Raw genomic sequence first — 22,757 nt, 5'->3', positions numbered from 1 at the left:
CTGACACTACTTGAGGTTCACAAATCTGTAAGTGTACTGGATTTCATGTTTGATTCACTGGTGTTGGTGACCCAATGATTTTTTCACTAGTTCATCACGCATGTAAGAATATATTGAGTTTTTATATTTTTTAACGTACCCTATCTCACACCTTCAGTATCTTCTTCTTAGATCCTATGTGGAAACCTGCTTCAACCATATTCTGTGGGCTTCTAAAACAAAAACATGCATCTCAGAATCTCCATGGTTACGTCCAGTAGCTAGGTCAATTATGTTCTGCTTTGCCCAGCAGGCTTGCACGAGCTGACCACATGTATACCTTTGCCAACTCATTCTCTTTCTCATCGCTCCTGTGTGTTGATGTGGTTGACACCTTGGTGAAGTTATTCGTTTGCTTTTTCCCAGGTTTTCTATGAATTAGGAAAACCTACACCATGGGCAAAAAGGACAGACAACATCCGGCATGTTCACACTCTACATCAGACCCCCACTCCTTGTGCTGTGATTGTTGCGGGCAGTGCTCGTTTGACTTATGTTGTTCAGAGTATCATTCTATGTCCGATTCTGCTTTCTGCATCTACCTACAGCAGCATCATAGGAGATTGTCTGACCGTCACTCTATGAAATCATCTAAGAAACCTAAAGCCGGGTCCTCAGTTGCACCAGAAGAACCCATACTGTCACTCATAGATGATACTATTTCTGACAGTTTCCCCATAGTTGATATCACAAACCCTGAACACTTCACAATCTTCGATTTGAGCAGATGTTCCCTCTGTTCTTCTGTTCGATTCCACTCCCTCTCACGCTCATGTTCAAGAGACTGATCACACTCCCGCCTTTAAGATACCACGCTCTACTGTTCATGCCTCAGCTACCACCTGGGATTCTCCCAATCATCACTCTCAGGATCTTAGGCACGAGACGACACGGGATCATCAATTGGCTTCCATGGACAAGGATCGGTGCTCCAGCTCCGAGGATTGGCATTCAAGTCACTGCTCTCACTCTCCCACTGTCCTATCTGCTGATAATGATCACTTACACGGTTCCCATGGTCAGTGATCCCTTGAACGACGAACATTCTGTAACTATTGTCATGATTCACAGTCTTGGTCCACTTTGTATGACTGCACCTCTGGTCTCACGCCCTCGGGAACTTCTACCTATGGCAGGGATAGGTCCTCCACTGTTATCAACGTGGCACCAATATAACGCTCCCTCCCAGGTATTATTGGACATAAACTCTACCCTGGATACGGCCTTTGCATTATTCCGTCATCTACATGATTGACTCCCCAGACCCAAAAGACCATTACCAACAGAGTGGTCTCTTCATCCAGCATCGTTCCAATGGATTTTCTAACTTTAATGGGCCCCGGAAGTAGACTTCTATGCCGACCGGTTCCCGCTTCCGGTCACCCATCCCTGATGCTCTGGCTTGGGATCGCGATGCATTGGCAATTTCATGGGAAGGTCTCAATGCCAGTGCCTTTCCACTGACGGGGATCCTTCCCCGGGCCCTGCAGAAGCTAGTGGCCACCAGTCACCTCTCTCTGACTTTGATCGCGCCCTATTGGCCAACATGTAGTTGGTTCCCCACCTTGCTAAGTCTGGCCGACGAACGATTCCATCGTCCATGCTCTGAGATAACCTATTTCTTCAGCCTGACTCTCAGTGGCTTCATCCGTCCCTTGCAACTCTCCATCTCTGCATTTGCCAAATCTTATCATCAAAGGCTACTCCAAGCGGGTTCAACCCGGAAGCTGAAGCCACCTCCCTTGCGGCTATTAACTCTGTCATTGCCACCACTTCAGGGGCAAAGGTTTCCACCGTTGTGGAACTACAATCATTCATCTGCTCAAACTAGCCTCTTGTTTTCAACTCCCTTTGTGGGACCTGAATGTTATTTTACAACAACTGGTTTCCTGTGATCATGAATGAGCCACTGGCGGAGAAGGACTTTGTGACCATCACACTGAAAACCACTTCTTGTTGGCTCTGGGCTACTGCAGCATGTGTTAGTGAAATTCATGCGTTGGATGTCACCAGAGTCCAGTTTGAGAGATCCGGAAGTTGTCTCAGCCTTCATTGGGATTGTGTGGCAAAGAATCAACTTACCGGCCAACCTGATCGGTTATTTACGATTATCTCGCTTTGATTGATCCTGGGATCGGATAACCATGAAGACCTCTCCCTGTGCTCAGTCCGAGCATTTTGACTGTATCTGGATGCGTCTCGCCTCCACAGACGCTCTTGAATGAGACTTTCCATCCTGCTGTCGACTGCATTTACTTTGGAAATTTCCCATACTACGTTCTCTCTTTGGCTGTGCTCCATCATCCTTCAAGCGTATACCTTTGCTGGGCTTCCTCCACCTACTTCGTCTAATCCTCTAGAGACTCGAGCAGCTGCTTCTATCATGGCTCTACACAGTAACTGCACCCTCTCCCGATCATGGGAGGGTGCTTCTGGAAGTCTGATACAGTTTTTGCCTCTAACTACCTTTGCAACATCTCAGTCAGGGATGCCCTAAGTTAAGTCCATCGGTGTTGGCGCAACGATTTCTCGCAGATAAACTGGTATACACACATGATCCTTATGTCATTTACATTTGTATAAAGTACAATGACATATGGGAAAAAACGTTGAGCATGTATTCCCGATCTCATGATGTTTCGTTTGAGTAAGGTATCAGGTTAGACACTAGACACTATTTAAATTTTATTAAAAAATTCAAATTACACTGTCTAGATGAAGTTTCCTCATGTACAAACTCACGAATGTAGTCTATACAGGCTTGACCTAGCTGCTGGATGTAACTATGGAGATGCTGGGGTGTGTGTCAGTGAATGGTTTAGTTTCAGAAGCTTGAAACATGGTCCAAGCACATTTCCACACAGGATTGAAGAAGAAGATATGAAAAGCATAAGATAGGACAAGTATATAAATTTTTATACTAAAATTTCCAATTTCTTGGGGATGAAAAATCAGTTTTATATAGTAAAGCAGTGGGGACGTTTGCCATTGTTATTACCATTAGTATGTTCTATATCTGTGTTCATTATGATCATGTTATACTATAATTCAAATATCTTGTGTCTGATTTGTTACAGATCCTCAACACTGCCCGGAAGCACTTTGGCAGTGGAGGTGACAAGAGAATCAAGTTTACGTTACCACCAATTGTCTTTGCTGCATATCGATTAGCCTTCAAATATTGCACACTCAAGGATGAGGTTAGTACTGGGGTTCAAGGATGAGGTTAGTACTGGGATTCTAGGATGAGGTTAGTAGTGGGTTTCCAGGATGAGGTTAGTAGTGGGGTTCAAGGATGAGGGTAGGAGTCGGGTTCAAGGGTGAGGTTAGTAGTGGGTTTCCAGGATGAGGTTAGAAGTGGGGTTCAAGGATGAAATTAGTACTGGGATTCAAGGATGAGGTTAATACTGGGTTTCCAAGATGAGGTTTATACTAGGTTTCCAGGATTAGGTTAGTAGGGTGGTGCCAAGGATGAGGTTAGTAGTGTGGTTCAAGGATGAGGTTAGTACTGGGATTCAAGAATGAGGTCAGTAGTGGGTTTCCAGGATGAGGTCAGTACTGGGGTTCCAGGATAAGGTTAGTAGTGGGGTTCAAGGATGAGGTTAGTTGTGGGTTTCCAGGGTGGGGTTAGTATTTGGGTTCAAGGTTGAGGTTAGTAGTTGGAAGATGATAATAGGTTTGCACAGATTGAGTGATTTAACAAAAATATAGATTAGACCAAAGTTAGTTGTATTATTTGTAAGTTGATCTGTATCAATGTCAAAGGTTTCATGATATCAGCTGGACATGAATAATAATGTTAGGGGATTCAGTTGAACAAAAGGATTTCTTTCAGAGTGTCATTCACTGTTATTTCATGCAATGTGATGCTCTCTTTACAGGATGAGAACTGGGAAAAGAAGTGTCAAAAGATCTTCCAGTTTTGTCATCAAACAATCGGGGCCCTGCTTAAAGCTGAACAGGCTGAGATTCCCCTCAGGCTTTTTCTACAGGGTGCCTTAGCTGCCGGTCAGATTGAGTTTGACAACTATGAAACTGTGGCCTATGAGTTTATGTCTCAGGTAAGGCTTGAAGAAATAAAGATAAAGTCTTTACCCCATTGGTTTTCCTTACATAGGTTGAGAGTAAGCTAACTTACCAAGTTCTTGTGCCTGTGTCTGGTGCCTCCACTTGTACCTGCATCTGGTGCCTCCTCTTACACCTGTGTCTTGTGCCTCCACTTGCACCTGTATCTGGTGCCTCCTCTTACGACTGCGTCTGTTACCTCCTCTTGCTCCTGCGTCTGATGCCTCCACTTGCATCTAGTTCTGATGCCTCCTCTCGCATCTGTTACCTCCTCTTGCTCCTGCGACTGGTGCCTCCACTTGCACCTGCTTCTGGTGCCTCCTCTTGCACCTGTATCTGGTGCCTCCTCTTGCATCTGTTTCCTCCTCTTGCTCCTGCGTCTGGTGCCTCCTCTTGCACCTGTATCTGGTGCCTCCACTTGCATCTGTTACCTCCTCTTGCTCCTGCGTCTGGCGCCTCCTCTTGCATCTGTTACCTCCTCTTGCTCCTGCGTCTGGTGCCTCCTCTTGCATCTGTTACCTCCTCTTGCTCCTGCGTCTGGTGCCTCCTCTTGCACCTGTATTTGGTGCCTCCACTTGCACCTGCTTCTGGTGCCTCCTCTTGCACCTGTATCTAGTGCCTCCACTTGCACCTGTATCCGTTACCTCCTCTTGCACCTGTATCTGGTGCCTCCTATTGCATCTGTTACCTCCTCTTGCTCCTGCGTCTGTTGCCTCCACTTGCACCTGTATCTGGTGCCTCCACTTGCATGTGTTACCTCCTCTTGCTCCTGCGTCTGGTGCCTCCTCTTGCATCTGTTACCTCCTCTTGCTCCTGCGTCTGGTGCCTCCTCTTGCATCTGTATTTGGAGCTTCCACTTGCATCTGTTACCTCCTCTTGCTCCTGCGTCTGGTGCCTCCACTTGCACCTGTATCTAGTGCCTCCACTTGCACCTGTATCTGTTACTTCCACTTGCACCTGCTTCTGGTGCCTCCTGGGGGGCACAGGTGGCCCAGTCGTCTAAGGCGCCGCGATTCGCTGTGCAGAGTTGCGTCCCTTGGGCACGCCAGAAACCTATGATTGTAGGTTCGAATCCCGGTTCACCCCAATTATGTTTCTAGGTTTGTCAGCACCATACCCGTGCTCATGGGTTTCACCGAAGTGGTAAACGTCTGAGACCTGCATCACTTCGGGCTTTCCTCCCACATTAAGCTGACACGCCGCGATATAACTGGAATACTGTTAAAAGTGGCGTTAAACCCAACTCTTTCACTCACTCTGGTGCCTCCTCTTGCACCTGTATCTGGTGCCTCCACTTGCATCTGTATCTGGTGCCTCCTCTTGCATCTGTTACCTCCTCTTGCATCTGTTACCTCCTCTTGCATCTGTTACCTCCTACTGCTCCTGCGTCTGGTGCCTCCACTTGCTCCTGCTTCTGGTGCCTCCACTTGCACCTGTATCTGGTGCCTCCACTTGCACCTGTATCTGTTACCGCCACTTGCATCTGTTACCTCCACTTGCACCTGTATCTGTTACCTCCACTCGCATCTGTTACCTGCTCTTGCACCTGTATCTGGTGCCTCCTCTTGCACCTGTATCTGGTGCCTCCACTTGCATCTGTTACCTCCTCTTGCATCTGTTTCCTCCTCTTGCTCCTGCGTCTGATGCATCCTCTTGCTCTTGCATCTGTTACCTCCTCTTGTATCTGGTGCCTCCTCTTGCACCTGTATCTGGTGCCTCCTCTTGCACCTGTATCTGGTGCCTCCTCTTGCACCTGTATCTGATGCCTCCTCTTGCATCTGTTACCTCCACTTGCTCCTGCTTCTGGTGCCTCCTCTTGCACCTGCGTCTCGTGCCTCCTCTTGCATGTTTTACCTCCACTTGCTCCTGCTTCTTGTGCCTCCTCTTGCACCTGCTTCTGGTGCCTCCTCTTGCACCTGCGTCTGGTGCTTCCTCTTGCATCTGTTACCTCCACTTACTCCTGCTTCTGGTGCCTCCTCTTGCACCTGCGTCTCGTGCCTCCTCTTGCATGTGTTACCTCCACTTGCTCCTGCGTCCCGTGCCTCCTCTTGCATCTGTTACCTCCTCTTGCACCTGCTTCTGGTGCCTCCTCTTGCACCTGCGTCTGGTGCTTCCTCTTGCACCTGCGTCTAGTGCCTCCACTTGCTCCTACGTCTGGTGCCTCCTCTTGCTCCTGCGTCTGGTGCCGCCTCTTGCACCTGTATTTGGTGCCTCCTCTTGCTCCTGTATTTGGTGCCTCCACTTGCACCTGCTTCTGGTGCCTCCTCTTGCACCTGTATCTAGTGCCTCCACTTGCACCTGTATCCGTTACCTCCTCTTGCACCTGCTTCTGGTGCCTCCTCTTGCACCTGCTGGTGGTCCCTCCACTTGCACCTTTTTCTGGTGCCTCCTCTTGCATCTGTATCTGGTGCCTCCTCTTGCATCTGTTACCTCCTCTTGCATCTGTTACCTCCTCTTGCTCCTGCATCTGGTGCCTCCACTTGCTCCTGGTTCTGGTGGCTCCATTTGCACCTGTATCTGGTGCCTCCTCTTGTATCTGTTACCTCCTCTTGCACCTGCTTCTGGTGCATCCTCTTGCACCTGCGTCACATGCCTCCTCTTGTATGTTTTACCTCCACTTGCTCCTGCTTCTTGTGCCTCCTCTTGCACCTGCTTCTGGTGCCTCCTCTTGCACCTGCGTCTGGTGCTTCCTCTTGCATCTGTTACCTCCACTTACTCCTGCTTCTGGTGCCTCCTCTTGCACCTGCGTCTGGTGCCTCCTCTTGCATGTGTTACCTCCACTTGCTCCTGCGTCCCGTGCCTCCTCTTGCATCTGTTACCTCCTCTTGCACCTGCTTCTGGTGCCTCCTCTTGCACCTGCGTCTGGTGCTTCCTCTTGCATCTGTAACCTCCTCTTGCTCCTACGTCTGGTGCCTCCTCTTGCTCCTGCGTCTGGTGCCGCCTCTTGCACCTGTATTTGGTGCCTCATCTTGCTCCTGCGTCTGGTGCCTCCACTTGCACCTGCGTCTGGTGCCTCCTCTCGCATCTGTTACCTCCTCTTGCTCCTGCGTCTGGTGCCTCCACTTGCACCTGCTTCTGGTGCCTCCTCTTGCACCTGTATCTAGTGCCTCCACTTGCACCTGTATCCGTTACCTCCTCTTGCACCTGCTTCTGGTGCCTCCTCTTGCACCTGCTTGTGGTCCCTCCACTTGCACCTTTTTCTGGTGCCTCCTCTTGCATCTGTATCTGGTGCCTCCTCTTGCATCTGTTACCTCCTCTTGCATCTGTTACCTCCTCTTGCTCCTGCGTCTGGTGCCTCCACTTGCTCCTGGTTCTGGTGGCTCCATTTGCACCTGTATCTGGTGCCTCCTCTTGTATCTGTTACCTCCTCTTGCACCTGCTTCTGGTGCCTCCTCTTGTACCTGCGTCTGGTGCCTCCTCTTGCTTCTGTTACCTCCTCTTGCTCCTGCGCCTGGTGCCTCCTCTTGCATCTGTTACCTCCTCTTGCTCCTGCGTCTGGTGCCTCCACTTGCACCTGCTTCTGGTGCCTTCTCTTGCACCTGCGTCTGGTGCCTCCACTTGCATCTGTTTCCTCCTCTTGCTCCTGCGTCTGGTGCCTCCTCTTGCATCTGTTACCTCCTCTTGCTCCTGTGTCTGGTGCCTCCACTTGCACCTGCTTCTGGTGCCTTCTCTTGCACCTGTATCTGTTACCTCCACTTGCATCTGTTACGTCCTCTTGCACCTGTACCTGGTGCCTCCTCTTGCATCTGTTACCTCCTCTTGCTCCTGTGTCTGGTGCCTCCACTTGCACCTGCTTCTGGTGCCTCCTCTTGAACCTGTATCTGTTACCTCCACTTGCATCTGTTTCCTCTTCTTGCACCTGTACCTGGTGCTTCCTCTTGCATCTGTAACCTCCTCTTGCTCCTACGTCTGGGGCCTAGTCTTGTTGATACTAGTTGGACCAATATTTGTGGTCTTTAGAGATGTCAAGTGTGTACTTACCAGTTATTCATTCCTACATTCATGATCATGTACCTACCATAGCTTCTTTATTTTCATTTATTCATTAAGAGAATCACGTTTAGTTCCGCAATAATTGTATAATTTCAAGTTGAGTCAGAAGGACAGAAGGTGGACATGTGATCGTTGCCCTCCACTGCGCAACAATGTTAATAACTGTATAAGCCGTCAAGCAAAAGTATGAAGAGTCAACCTGAAAAATGTTTCCGAAAAAAGAGGAAAACTCTAGGGGGGTCTGGGGCATCCCCCCCCCCCCCGAACATTTGATTGCATTTTAAGTTATTTTGTGCAGTTTGGACAACATTCACACCAAGTAATGTGAAAAGTCAATAAGTCAAATAAACAAAGATGGCGGATGCAGTAAAATTTCGAAGTTAAATTAGTACTTTTAAAAAATCAGGCATAGCTTCCGCACACCCAGCTACCCACCAGGACTGGGAGCAATACTGCCAGAAACTTCACCCCCCGTCCCCCAGATACAAGGACAACTGTCACAAGCGTGCAATGTCTGACCCTTTCCCCATGTTGAAGCATATTGAAAAAAACTTACCTTGTTCTTACTTACCTTTTGTTGAAAAAAACAAAAATCCATTGCAAACATAAGACATTAATACAACATATATCACCGTGTTTTTGTTTTTTGGACGTTGAAGAAACATTCAAAGTTTTATCACTAATCACAGGAACAAGTGTAAAACATCTCATTCACTTATAGGCTAAAAGACAACTTTACCTTAAAACAAGCCATCATCTGAGTATTTACAGTTTCTGTGTGATGCCAAACCCCACGTTATAGTGCAAGTATTTGTATTAGAAACATTTGATGTCCTAAAACTTATGATGGTGAAAGCTCTGATCAAAAACAGGACAACCTGAGACGGTTGTCTGGTTTTCGATAACATTTTTCAGAGTGTTAAAATCTTTGATTATATTTTTACGCGGAAGATGATTTTTTTCGAGGACTACTGTTTTAAAAAACAGTGTTTTCCACGCTTCCGCGGAGATTTCACATTCTTGAGTGATGCCAGTATGTGTTCTGTTTATGATTTTAGGCATTTTCCCTGTATGAGGATGAAATCAGTGACAGCAAGGCACAGTTGGCTGCCATCTCCCTCATCATTGGTACATTGGAACAGATGTCTTGTTTTGGCGAGGAGAATCACGAACCACTCCGAACACAGTGTGCACTGGCAGCATCTAAACTCTTGAAGAAACCAGACCAGTGTCGGGGTGTTTCAACTTGTTCCCATCTCTTCTGGTCAGGAAAATCTGCAGCAAATCAAGGGGAGGTAAGGGCTTAAGAGGATGAGAGTGAGTGAGTGAGTTAAGTTTTAAGTCACATCGGCAATATTTCAGCCATATCGTGACTATCAATGGTTAAATATAATACATGTATTGAAGCTTATGTAAAAACCTGCCAACAATGGACAGTAAAATAGCTAGACTTATCACAGAAATAAATCTAAAACTAGTATTTAATCATAAAAGCAATCGCACTATACAAAACATGACAGTATAAAAACGGGCTATAGATCGCCAGCTAGAGGATGAGATGAGCTTAAGCATGTGAAAGTGTGGCTGCTTATGACCGGAAATGACAGATGTTAGAGACTTACCTCATGCCTCTTGTATACCCCTGGTGAATGTTTCTGACATGATTGGATTACATTGAAGGCCAAGGTCAAATGATAGTGCACAGGATATCTCAGTGTTGCATCCAGAATTGTTCAGAAGTGGAGGTGGTTCCCCCACCATCATTTAAATTAGGCTGAGTTGTCTAAAGAAGGTAGTTTGATAAAATGAAATACTCACTTAGGCTAAAAAGAAAAATAGTCTTGTTTCTCAGGCTCTGGCACATCATCACAAAATCCACTGCACGTATCGTTTTTGTTTCCATTTTGAAAAAAAATCCTTAAATATTCCACGTCTCAAACACATGACCCTGGAAGTGAAAAGCTACAATACTTAAAAACAATGCGATCCAATATATGGCATGCAGTTGCTTACCCTTACATGCGCACTGCTTTACTGCACGTCTCTTCATGGTGAGTTGATGTGATTTGCCAAACAGTTCATACACGATTTTGCCGAAATTAATGTATACAATAATGAATGAAATCTTGGATAAAAGTAACATAATGGATTACAAACGTAAGTATCCTGGGCTGTTAAGTTTGGGATATCTGTCCTTCAAACACAGGAGTCCATCAGTGGGTCAACAACACTTTATTTGTGATATAATAATTACAGCATCTGTATAATCACGATTGTGGTAATGGGACAGACATGGCCAGGCAGCATATCAGAGGCATCAGAGAGCGAACCTGCCTAGCCGTTGTCCGAAGGTCAAGTCCCGACTATCAGAAAGTATTCTAATTTTGAAAAGTGTGTCGGGATGTCTGGTCGTCTCTTGTGCTGAGAAAGTGGATGTCTGGTCACTTGATCTACCTGGGTTTTCCGCAATTTGTCGAGACAGAGATTCGACTGTTCGTTGTAAAGCCTGGATTTGATTTTGTAGTGTAGCAGCATTCTCCGGTAAAGTACAAGGCACTTGAGACAGGGGAGATGAACTTGACAATCGTTCGCCGGAAATGATCGAGGGTGCCGCCATATTGGAAAAGGGTCCAATTGGTCTCTCTGGCATAGGAAAAGTAGTCCCATCTGAATTTTGACATTCGTCACTCGTAACTGTCATTTCCTACGATTTCCATTGGCCTCCAACAAGCGTACTAGATCTTTTCTGGTCATGTTTGGTGTCTGGATACGGAGATTTCGTAATTTTGACTTAAGTTACGCCGTAGTTAAATTAGAGGGAATGTCAGTATACACTTTTTGGCGCCGTCTCGATGTAGATCGGACTGGAGAAGATTGTTCTGCAGCTGCAATAGACGGTGAAGGTTGGTGCAAGTTGTCATCTAGTAGATCAGTTTGCGCACTTGACCCCCGTCTTGTTGAACGTGACCTCGAGCGTGTTCCTCGTTGATTCATGTTTCCAGTCAAAGTTCAAAGTTCGTCCAATCCCCACGTGTCAGTTTGTCATAGCTCAGCAAAACCACAGGCAGGTAGTTTGAGATGATGACATCGTATTGGCCACTTTAAGGTTCCGATTAGGAAAAAATTGATATATACCGTGTGCTGACAAAGTATGAAGCAAAAGTGCAAGCTAGGCAGAGACAAAGGACGTGATGTATATAAATGCTATAAATAGATGCGTACTGTCTCTGCATAAACAACATTTTAACATAAATGATAAACTTACAATTAAGTGTGTAGTAAATGTCTCGAGAAGTTTGTCTACACATCTTGAGCACTCATAATTGGAATATTTTAACTTATCCTGCATTAATCCTTAATGTATTTACTGACAGAAAGACAAAGCTGTGAGAGGTCCAGCTGCAGAAGTTGTTCCAACCAGTGGTGTAGCAGTACCCTCACACAGCTGCCACGTGACCCAGAAGTCAACACAGACAGACGTGTTGTTGAGAAATACTGCAGTTTTCAAGCATCCCTTGCTTCTTATTTATACATTGTTTTCTTGCTATTGTGTTGTTGTTTATGGTTTGAGTCTTTTTAGCCTAATGCATACGTAATTTGTATTACATTCCCGCTCATTTGTGGCTTTTAGTCACGGTAATTACGGGTGTATTGTTGTTCCAATCTGCGCTTTTTGAATTCGCCAAGTGGCTTAAGGTGGTTAAGGTGTCGTGTGTTGTGAATTCTTTTATTTTGTATTGGTAATTCATTCTATTTTATGACCTATCTCTAGATTGTACAGACCTCTGTTCGTTTGCAGCCCTCTATCACTGAAGGTCATAGCCCTCGACCTTAAGGCTGTCAAGAAACACCTATTCAGGTGTCATCGCAGTCACCCTACGATGTCAGACATCACTTAATCCCCACCTACCACAACTTGCACTGCTTTGCCAGTTGCTTCAGTTGAGTGAGTCCATCGCAACATCATCTTTGACCTCGTCCACTTAACAACCCCTCTGACAACGTCTACACAGCTGACAGACACAATGGAGACACTTATGCCGCATGTGGCTGTCTACGCTAATCAACACCTCCACTTTGCCTCAGGTATCTGCTCCTCGTGTTGACTATGTGGTTCAGCTTCTCCTAGTTAATCCCGGCACAGCTCTCAGTCCCCCTGTGACTGTGCCGATTCATGGAGCCGTTCTCCCGTCTGTTGGAAGGAAAGTGGTTCGGACGCTTCTGTGGGTGGACATTGTGGTCCCACGCGACGTCCATTCATCCAGATCCCATGTTAACAGTTCTTATCTCGGCTCTCGATGTGGACTTTAGAAGATCTCACTTACTCCATCCTTCACAGCACCCTCATTATCAGAAAGATGACTTCTCAGTCCAATCCTCTGATGTGGCTGATGGAGCTCATTTCCTTGTCGACGACCTTCATGGCATGACAGATTCCTTGTAACCTTCCATGATCCACATGGACATTATTTGCTTGGCTTTCGCTTTCGTTGTGATGGAGCAGAGAAAATTTCCACTTTTTTCTCCTGTCTCATCGGTGAAAGATCAACGTTGGGCAAACGAGTACTTTCGTTGAACATCTGTACCAGAACTTGTAGATCATCAGTGTTCAAGATTGTTTAGCCATTTGACAGATTCATCATAGGCTACCGGGTACCCACCTCTCAGAATCATCATTGACAGGTCGAGACAAGGTGTCTCAAATATTGTTGTGATCATTTTGCTCCTAACCGACACATTCTTCACAGAACTTGGGAACAGCACCTGTCTGTCTACCACACAGTTCACAGGGGATTGTCCATGTGTGGAGCTTCAACCTCATTTTCAAGATACATGTCATGTGTCAAGATACACTCTGACTGTAAACATCACTGACCAGAATTAGGTCAAATGACCTATTGGGAGCTGTGCAGTGTCTTTGCACCACTTGGTTTGCATGCTTACTTGAATGTACTGCTGCAACCACTTGACCAGACGTCTGTCGCTGTGCATCCATGTGACCAAGTCACTAACTTCAATAGACTTCATTGTCTCCTCGATATAAGAACGGGAGCGCTTATACAACGCTCAGGGGATGGAAACGATCACCTACTTCAAAAGGTGCGATCTTTCAAACTAAAATTTTACAGATATTTACATTCTATCACATTTACATTCTCAAGACTGTGGTCTGGCGCTCAGTGCACTTGGCACATCGACAACTTGGAGTTGAAGGCACTCAGGTGATATCACACTGGCAGGAGCACCTCCGTTACACTCAACTCGCGATCTCCACCTCACAATGGTCGGATACCTGCGCCATCAGGGGATGACACACTCTTAGCTCTCTCTGAATGGAAGCTTACTCCCCTGGTTTTTCATCTTGTGTGCCAGCGCCTAGGTCATCCCGACATTGCTATCATCGCCACTTGCCAGCGGGTCACCACCACAAAGCGCCTCTGAGTCTTCCTCATGTCAGGAGCCAACCTTTCAAACTCGCCGGTGCATGTCACCCTAGACTTGAAGATTACATGCTGCACACATTGGTTTGGTATGTCAGTTCTAGTTTTTAATTTCGCTTAAGTTCTGTCACTGGAATGATACCTGGACCTCCCCCATACTTCCCTCTTTCACTGCCTGCTGACAGAAATGGTGACTTTTCCATGTGGCTGGTGCCTATGGAGAATTCATTGTATACTGAACAACAAAAGTTCCTGTGACATTGAATAAGATTTAATGCAAAGTTATGTATTTTACCAAATCTGAAACAATTTCGGTTTGCAACAGATAAAAAACTCCTGTAAGTGTTCAAATGGTTTCATTTGCCACACTGACTTAAGAAAATGTGTGATTTCATTAAAAACATGAACATGCCAAAATGTCAATTTACAAATCAATAGCGTGTGTGTCCACTCGGGTTGCGATGCAAGCAACACATCTTTGTCTCATGGAATGGACAAGGCATCGCAAAAGTCCTGTGGGATATCTGTCCATATCTGCTGGAGCATGTTTTGAAGTTCGTGGAGTGTCTGTGGAACACATGGTTGACGTTGAAGGCGCCGATCCATCTCATACCACATGTGCTCGATTGGTGAGAGATCAGGGGATGACATTCACATTGTTTTGTTAAGAGAATCCTGAACAAGTCGAGTAATATGAGGCCGGGCGTTGTCATGTTGAAAGGTAATGCCTGGGCCATGACGACACAAAAACGGTAGAACAACAGGGCTGATGATCTCGTCGCGGTAGTGCTGTCCATTGAGATTTCCCTCTATCACTATCAAACGGGTCCTCTGTCTTGCTGTAATACCACCCCATACCATTACGCTGACGCCCCCAAACCAATCTTCTTCCATGACACAATGATTGACGTAACGTTCACCTATGTCAGTACAATCAAATCCGTCTATCGCTGTGGCTGAGGTGAAAACGAGACTCGTCAGTGAACAGAACTGGTCCCCACTGCATGGCCGTCCATCGTAGAAGCTGTCTGCACCAGTGTAGACGTGCTTGACGGTGGTTTCGTGTCAAAATGGGACGTCTGGCAGGTCTTCTGGCGACAAGTCCTGCACATCTGAGGCGATGACGTATGGTTTGTGAAGATATCGTTGAAGGCCAGGGATGCTTCTTGCAGTCATTGTTGCTGGCTGGAATCGATTTTGTAGGTGTGTTGTTTGAATCCAGTTGTCTTGACGATTATTTGGTTCTCTGAGGATGGTCTCTGACTGCATTCGTCTGTTACCAACGTTGACATAAACACAAAATTGTGTTTTTGTGGATGTTAAATTGTCTTGCAACATCCTGTTGACTCGATCCTGCTTCAAGCATACCAATGGCTCACAGACTCTCATTTTCAGACAGGCCTGGCATTTCGTAATGTTGAATAATTGCGTAATTTTGTTGTTTTTCTGAGTGGTTGTTGTCAGCATGATGCTTAACAATACATATGGAATCCCGTTAACGCACATGTTTTTATACCCATTCTTGGGTAGTGAAATGCATGGGGCTTGCATAAAAGTCAACTTTTGCATGGAATGCATGCTTTTCTGTAGCAGTTGCGTTTTTGTGACTTGATTCCATACATGTACTACAATATTGAAAACCAAACTTTACTTGTTTGAAAAATACACTAAAATATTTGTGTCACAGGAACTTTTGTTGTTGAGTATAGATCACATCTGAAGGTATACCCACCTGCTGTACTGTCGGATAAATATCCATTAACGAGTAATGCAGGATAAGTTAAAAGATTTAGTAAAATCTGAATATTTTTTACATTTTTTTACTGATCTTGCATTACGTCGTCTAAGTGCCCTCCCGTTACCTCCACAAGAAGTCTTCAAATGTTACGTTCTAAGCAGTGTGATGTGCTCTTATGTGACTCACCACTTCCAGGTCACATGGAAGCTGTGTGAGGGTACTTCTTCACAACTGGTAGGAGCAACTTCTTCTGCATCTGGATCTCTCACAGCTTCAACTTTCTGTAAAAAACCCAGCAGTCAATGCATTTAGGAATAATGCAGGATAAGTATACAAATGTAAAAATATTTAAATTTTACTTAATTTGACAAAATGTTATATACATGACGTCAAAGGTGGGGTCTTCTTTTGAAAAGATTTTTAATGGCTTCCAAACAAGGTCAAGTCACCAGAAACCTTGTCATAGCATGGTAAAAAAAAAAAATAATTTGATTTTAACTTATAATACGCATAATAATTTTTCATTAATTAGTAATGCATAAGCAATTTCTTCTGTGCTCAGGGTCATGCCAAAAGAAGGTTTTTATTGAAAGACTTGTCAAAAATATGATTCTGACTGAATTTACAGTAGCACCACAAATGCTTTAAACAAATTTTTATGGCAGGTCATGGCTACGTTTGATGGTCAAAGTCATAAGACAGTGTGTTCATATCATTGTTATTATGATAGCTGGCAATCTCATTAAAATCAGACCACCTCTGTGATCTAGTGGTAGAGCATCCGCCCGGAGAGCGGAAGGTTTAGGCCATGTCATACCAAAAGGCTTTAAAAGATTGTACTTGTTGTTACCCTGTCTGGTGCTCAACATTAATGGGGTAAAATAAGGACTGGCTGGCTCGGAGTCCATATTCTGTGTTTAAGTGGGGTATTCCATGTTAAACTGCGGCTTGGTATCTCAGTGGGCTAGCACTATATAATCAGCATTAGTCGGACTAATACAGGCAGACACACATGTGCATGCTCGTTGCTATATAAGTACAATAATCTTGAACGCATCGTTAAACCCAATTTTACCTCGCCTCACTGAGAGACTCTCCAAAGTAGGAAGAACTGCCATACAATCTCAGTCGTCCACAAGAAGATCCAGGGTAGAATAGGTCTTCAGCAACCCTTTCTTGCTGCGAAAGGCGACTATGCCTGTCGTAAGAGGCGACTAACAGGATCAGGTGGTCAGGCTCGCTGACTTGGTTGATGCATGTCATCGTATCCCAAGATGCCCATGATATCTATCACTGGATTGTCTGGTCCGATTGACTTGATTATTTACAGAGTATTGCTGAGTGCGACGTTAAACAGCAAACAAACAAACAAAAGACATTCCAGAATTTTCTTTTGTTCAGTTTTTCAGTTTTTAATTGATTACTTTGTCAAAATATTTTTCAAAGCATGGTCTGGAAATGAAGTTGCCATTTTGAAACTAGTGCTGTAAAACTCAAGAATGCTGCATGGCCAATATCAACTTCCTGTTAGTCATTTCATTGGTTGGTCAAAGATAGGTCGTGTTGACATGACCTGTAATGGGTGGACCTCAGTTCTTTGTTTAGCGGTAGTGAGCACAAAGATCTGATATTTGTGACATTGGGTACCTAGAGGCATATAACCTGTTTCATAGTTGTACTGCATTGGACATGTGTTATCCAAAAGTAACAGTGATGTCTCTAAACCCAAAGTGCTTACTTGAGTAGCTACAGGCATTGGACTGAGTTGTCCTACAATAGATAACATTTGGGATCAAAGATGAATATTGATGTCAGCTGTGAACTGTCAAAATGATTCATGGTACATGATTCTGGGAGGAATGTTATGATTTATTCAGGACATTATGGATATTGGTCTGCTTCTGTTTGTGCATGTTATGCCAACATATTTCTTGTTTGACTAGTGACTACCTTTTCAATTTCTTCCTGTGCTTCTTCACATCATGTGACTTAGTCCCCACCATCATCTGGAGGAACATACTCATCAGGTGTCTGTGGTAGCATTTATCCATATAAGGTGTATGTCAAGATTTGTTCCAAGTGTATGTATCAGCTCTACTGGAAGCACTCCAAATCACAAACTAAATATTGTGATAACAATTTAAAGCGGAGTGTATTGCAGTACTCTTTGCTAGACAAATTGGTACAATTTGCATGGTATATTTGCAGATGCAGGATGGGAAAAGAGTGTCTGACTGCCTGAAGAAGGGGGTAAAGATTGCAAATCAGTGCATGGACAGCTCTGTACAAGTTCAGTTGTTTGTTGAGCTACTAAATCACTACATCTACTTCTTTGAGAAAGGCTGTGATCAAGTAAGTATTTCATCTTCATAGGCATCACCATCCCTTCAAACACCCTCTTGTCATATACCCCCCCACCCCCCATTTCCTTCTGCAAACCCGTCTAATCTAGTGTCACACTGTTGTCATACTCCTAGCTCCCTAATCATAACTAGTATCACACCTTTGCCACACTCCTAGCTCCCTAATAACTAGTTTCACACTGTTGTCATACTCTTAGCTCCCTAATCATAACTAGTATCACACTGTTGTCATACTCCTAGCTCCCTAATCATAACTAGTATCACACTGTCGTCCTACTCCTAACTCCCTAATCATAACTAGTATCACACTGTTGTCCTACTCCTGGCTCCCTAATCATAACTAGTATCACACTGTTGTCACACTCCTGGCTCCCTAATCATAACTAGTATCACACTGTCATCATACTCCTAACTCCCCCACCTATCTAGTATTACCCTGTTGTCACATTCCTAGCTCCCTAATCATAACTAGTATCACCCTGTTGTCACACTCCTAGCTCCCTAATCATAACTAGTATCACACTGTTGTCATACTCCTAGCCCCCTAATCATAACTAGTATCACACTGTTGTCACACTCCTGGCTCCCTAATCATAACTAGTATCACACTGTTGTCATACTCCTAGCTCCCTAATCATAACTAGTATCACACTGTTGTCACACTCCTGGCTCCCTAATCATAACTAGTATCACACTGTTGTCATACTCCTAGCTCCCTAATCATAACTAGTATCACACTGTTGTCACACTCCTGGCTCCCTAATCATAACTAGTATCACACTGTTGTCATACTCCTAGCTCCCTAATCATAACTAGTATCACACTGTTGTCACACTGCTGGCTCCCTAATCATAACTAGTATCACACTGTTGTCATACTCCTGGCTCCCTAATCATAACTAGTATCACACTGTTGTCATATTCCTAGCTCCCTAATCATAACTAGCATCACTGTTGTCACACTCCTAGCTCCCTAATCATAACTAGTATCACACTGTTGTCACACTCCTGGCTCCCTAATCATAACTAGTATCACACTGTTGTCATACTCTTAGCTCCCTAATCATAACTAGTATCACCCTGGTGGTCACACTCCTAGCTCCCTAATAATAACTAGTATCACACTGTTGTCACATTCCTAGCTCCCTAATCATAACTAGTATCACACTGTTGTCACACTCCTGGCTCCCTAATCATAACTAGTATCACACTGTTGTCACACTCCTAGCTCCCTAATCATAACTAGTATCACCCTGTTGTCACAGATCTTCAGCAACTCATGCTTGTCGTCAAAGGTGACCATGCTTGTCGTAAAAGGCGACTTACGGGATGGGGTGGTCAGGCTCGCTGACTTGGTTGATGCATGTCATCGATCCCAATTGCGTGGATCGATGCTGATGATATGAATCTCTGGATTGTCTGGTCCAGACTCGATTATTTACAGACCGCCATCATATAGCTGGAATATTACTGAGTGCGGCGTTAAACAACAAACCAACCAAAATCAAACTCCTAACTCCCTTATCATAACTAGTAACACACTGTTGTCATTATCCTCGCTCCCCCACCTTACTAGTAAAGTAAGAGGTTGTCAACCTACTTTGCATACAAGTTTTACTGTTTCATAATTATATGCTCAATTTAAAATGAATATAACAAATGTTGTGATTATTTGCATCAGTTAACCTAAATTCTCCTTTAGAAATTAATTCACAAATGATGTTTCCTTCAAAATTGACAAGTTATTTTCTGTACATTGTCATATCCCCTTTATCAATGACTACAAAATGGCAGCAACTCACCATGACAACTTTGACATAGCAATGTTTTTGCACAAATGTTACGATATTAAAAGGTTCCTAGCATGAAATGCAAACCACCTTCAATAACGCAGTTCAGTTAAGTTCAAGAAAATTTGCAAATTTTGTGTTCGCTTTGGTCTTTACCTTTGTATGATTGAAAACATCCGGATATTTTTATATAGTACTGTGTAGTTTTCTATCAGGAATAAATGTGCAAAATATTTCTTCAATTGGCCCTTGTTTAATGAGGCTCAGACTTTTTGAAATCGTCCACCCTCTTCAGAACGCCTTATGCTAAAATTAATCCAGCAGGCAGGGGTAAGAAGTGTGAAAATAGTTCAACAGGCTAAAGGTTAAGCATGTAGAAAATAGGATCTGCATGTACAATCACTGTCAAATGCTTTAGCGCCCAATATATCGCAATAGGGATATCAATATGATTTTTGTGCCAATACATAGCCATGCAATGACAATCTGAGGTTCATATGAGATTAACAAAGGTATAGCTTGAAGATAGTAAAAGCAGATAAGAGTTATCTGAGCAAATAACCACAGACAATGTGATTTTGCCATATTCCCAACAGTAGTACACCTTGCTCCCCACTTATTTTATTTTTGAAACACTTACCACAGCCTTCTTTTTTTCCAGATATCTGTTCAAGTCTTGAATCAGATCATTTCTAAAATAAGGGAATATCTTCCAAACCTTGAAGCAAATGAAGAGACAGAACAAATCAATAAGCATTTTAACAACACTCTGGAGCATCTGCAGCTCAGAGCAGAGAGAAAAGACACAGAACAGCCGTATGAGGGTTTGGTTCTGTAAAGGACTTCTGAATAACGTTCTTATAGAATTAAATTAACTTTTCTACACATGGAAGAATGAACACACACTTATCACTCGAGCCTCTTGCTGATATATTCTGACTCATCTCCAAGACCAAGTTAATGGATGAACCTGAAGCTTCAGGAAGATGTCCATTGTCATGACAGAACTCATATTTGTTCCTGGCATTAAAAATCAATTACAGGGGTTCTTAAAAAATAGATTTTTTTTCTTTTAAATGTTCAGAATCTTCTTTCAGAAAACGCCCATAGAGCGGATACTAGAATGGGATATGAAATACCATAGATTTAGCTGTTCCAATATGATTTTAACATGGCAGCCATTATTTATATTTTCTGGAGAGCTACAGAGCCTTTTTTTCTATCTTTGTGTATATGATGGCAATAGTTGGAAATATCTTGTTGCATCATGTTCTCCAAACCTGGTCCACTGAGAAAAGAAAATATCTTACGTCACAGAAACTGTTGTAGTAATGTGCTTTGCCAGATGCTTTACATTGACATAAGAACATGGAGTTAAGGATGTTATTTACTGTTGCCTGAAAAACCCAGATGTAACCTAAGATGTTGGAAAAAATGAAATCATGTTGTTGCCTTTTGTTATGTTAGCTGTCAATAGAGAAATAACTCCTGAAGAGCACTTTTATTATAGGCGTTTCTCATTGTGTTTGTATTAGTTGCTTGTGAAGATGGAAAGATGCCTACATCAGTATCTCAGTCGTGTCAACCTTTCAAACATCCTTCAGGCTGATCATCTTCTATGCACTCGCCTGTGTAACACAAATGGTGGTCACGCCCAATATTGAATTTAAGCGAGTTGTTACACCACCTCATGTTTAGGGGGTGTCGCCATGTCTTCTGTTGCCAGGTGTGTGTTGTGTCTATGAATTTGTTATAATAAACAAGTACATTACTTTATATGAAGCACAGTATCTTTTTCAAAGTTTCTCATCCAACAGCCTTCACACCTGGAGTTAGCAATAAAGATCCAGGTAGAATTGATCTTCAGCAACCCATGCTTGTCGTAAGGGCATCTAACAGGATCAGGTTGTCAGACTGTTACTTGGTTGATGTATGTCATTGTATCCAATTATGTATATAGATGTTCATGATGTCAATCACTGGATTATCTGGTCGAGACTTGGTTATTTACAGACAGCCTTCGTATAGCTGGAATATTGCTGAGTGCGGTATTAAACGGCAAACAAACACATCTGGAGTTCGTAGTTCATCCGATATTCTAGGTGCACATCTTATGCCTTCCAGAACATCGATATCTGAGAACCAGAAGCATGATCACGGAAGCTAAGAATTTTACCAACAAGTCTCATCGTTGGTGGATGTCATTGAAGGAAGACTGGATCATCTTATTTGACTCCTGTCCAGTTCTGGCAGCAACAGAATTTCAGATAATGCCTTGTCATATCTTGTAAGTTAGCCTTGAAATCCAGTCAAGAACATAAAGACCACGATTACAAAGCTACTGTCAAGCAGAACTTTCTACTCCCGTATTGGGTGCCTTTACAGATCATGAATTCAGCCTTCTCAGCCAGCCTAGCGTCATGAAACATAGGTTAGCCATAATGCAAGTAGATCATACCTGGAAGCACATTATAGATTTTAAGATCCTTCAATAAAAGATCAAAGGCACCGACCCTTCTTTTAACCTTTGATAAAGTACACTTTGAGTTGCGTGATAATGGGCTGATGTCATGACGCTGTTCAAAGGACCTCCCCAGTGATCAAATGTATCCTTCCTTGGTAACATCATTACTGTCATTACAAGATGGCACATCTAAATCGGTAATTGAGAAATAGTTTCTTAGAACTAGGTAGAATATTTGAATGTTATTACCTTGGAAGAAAGATGAGTGTCAACTAGAGGTGTAACGATACGATACAGTGTTTACTGGTACAAGCTAAGGCGACACTTTTTTTATTTCTTGGTTTACGGATTTCAAACTCATTTCAAAAGTGAGGCAGGCCAATTTAAAAAAAAAAAAAAAAAAGCCTCTCACATTTTTTTTACCTGAATTTTGTCCTAAAAAGTTAGGTAGGTATGAAAAAAAATATCCTGTCGTAATACAAGTAAAATAACTCAATTTTTCAAGAACATTTTATTATATCCCTTGCACTCAGCTTGTGCAGGGATGACAACATAACAATATTCATGTCATGGGGGTGGAAATGCATGAAAAACGCTGCTATTTTGGCAGCAAATGCATGGGCAACGTTTAACTCTTTCAACACCAGCCAACCCAGAAGATTACTGCTGTGACACCAAGTTCCCAGAGACTGTTGTGTGATAAATGAAACCAACATTTATCAATGAATTATCTGCTGAAATTAACATCTTTGCTACTACATGTTTGGCCATACACTATTTGAAAGGTCTAATTAATCCTATTGTTTATAAATATGAAAGTTATGTGTATTTCATTATTTAAATAATTCATGAACAACTAAATAAA

At 43.5% G+C, this 22,757-nt stretch overlaps 1 protein-coding gene across 4 annotated transcripts in view; it reads left to right on the top strand.

Moving 5' to 3' along the window:
* Positions 1–21,953, top strand: part of LOC139454198 (vacuolar protein sorting-associated protein 35-like) — a 108,423-nt gene extending 86,470 nt beyond the window's left edge. For 3 of the 4 annotated variants that reach the window (XM_071235766.1, XM_071235767.1, XM_071235769.1), the window contains exons 13-17: positions 3,117–3,239; positions 3,921–4,100; positions 9,156–9,392; positions 17,485–17,628; positions 20,090–21,953. In XM_071235766.1, the coding sequence (XP_071091867.1) occupies positions 3,117–3,239; positions 3,921–4,100; positions 9,156–9,392; positions 17,485–17,628; positions 20,090–20,266 (861 nt within the window). In that variant the 3' untranslated portion in view covers positions 20,267–21,953. The remainder of the gene's footprint in view (positions 1–3,116; positions 3,240–3,920; positions 4,101–9,155; positions 9,393–17,484; positions 17,629–20,089) is intronic. The other variant, XM_071235770.1, reaches the window with a different exon arrangement.
* Positions 21,954–22,757: the final 804 nt, after the last annotated feature.

The sequence above is a fragment of the Haliotis cracherodii genome, unplaced genomic scaffold (assembly GCF_022045235.1).
Source record: "Haliotis cracherodii isolate W230 unplaced genomic scaffold, xgHalCrac1.p SCAF_10, whole genome shotgun sequence".
In the NCBI taxonomy this organism is placed as follows: Eukaryota; Metazoa; Mollusca; class Gastropoda; order Lepetellida; family Haliotidae; genus Haliotis; species Haliotis cracherodii.
This window is presented reverse-complemented; position numbering and strand designations above follow the sequence as displayed.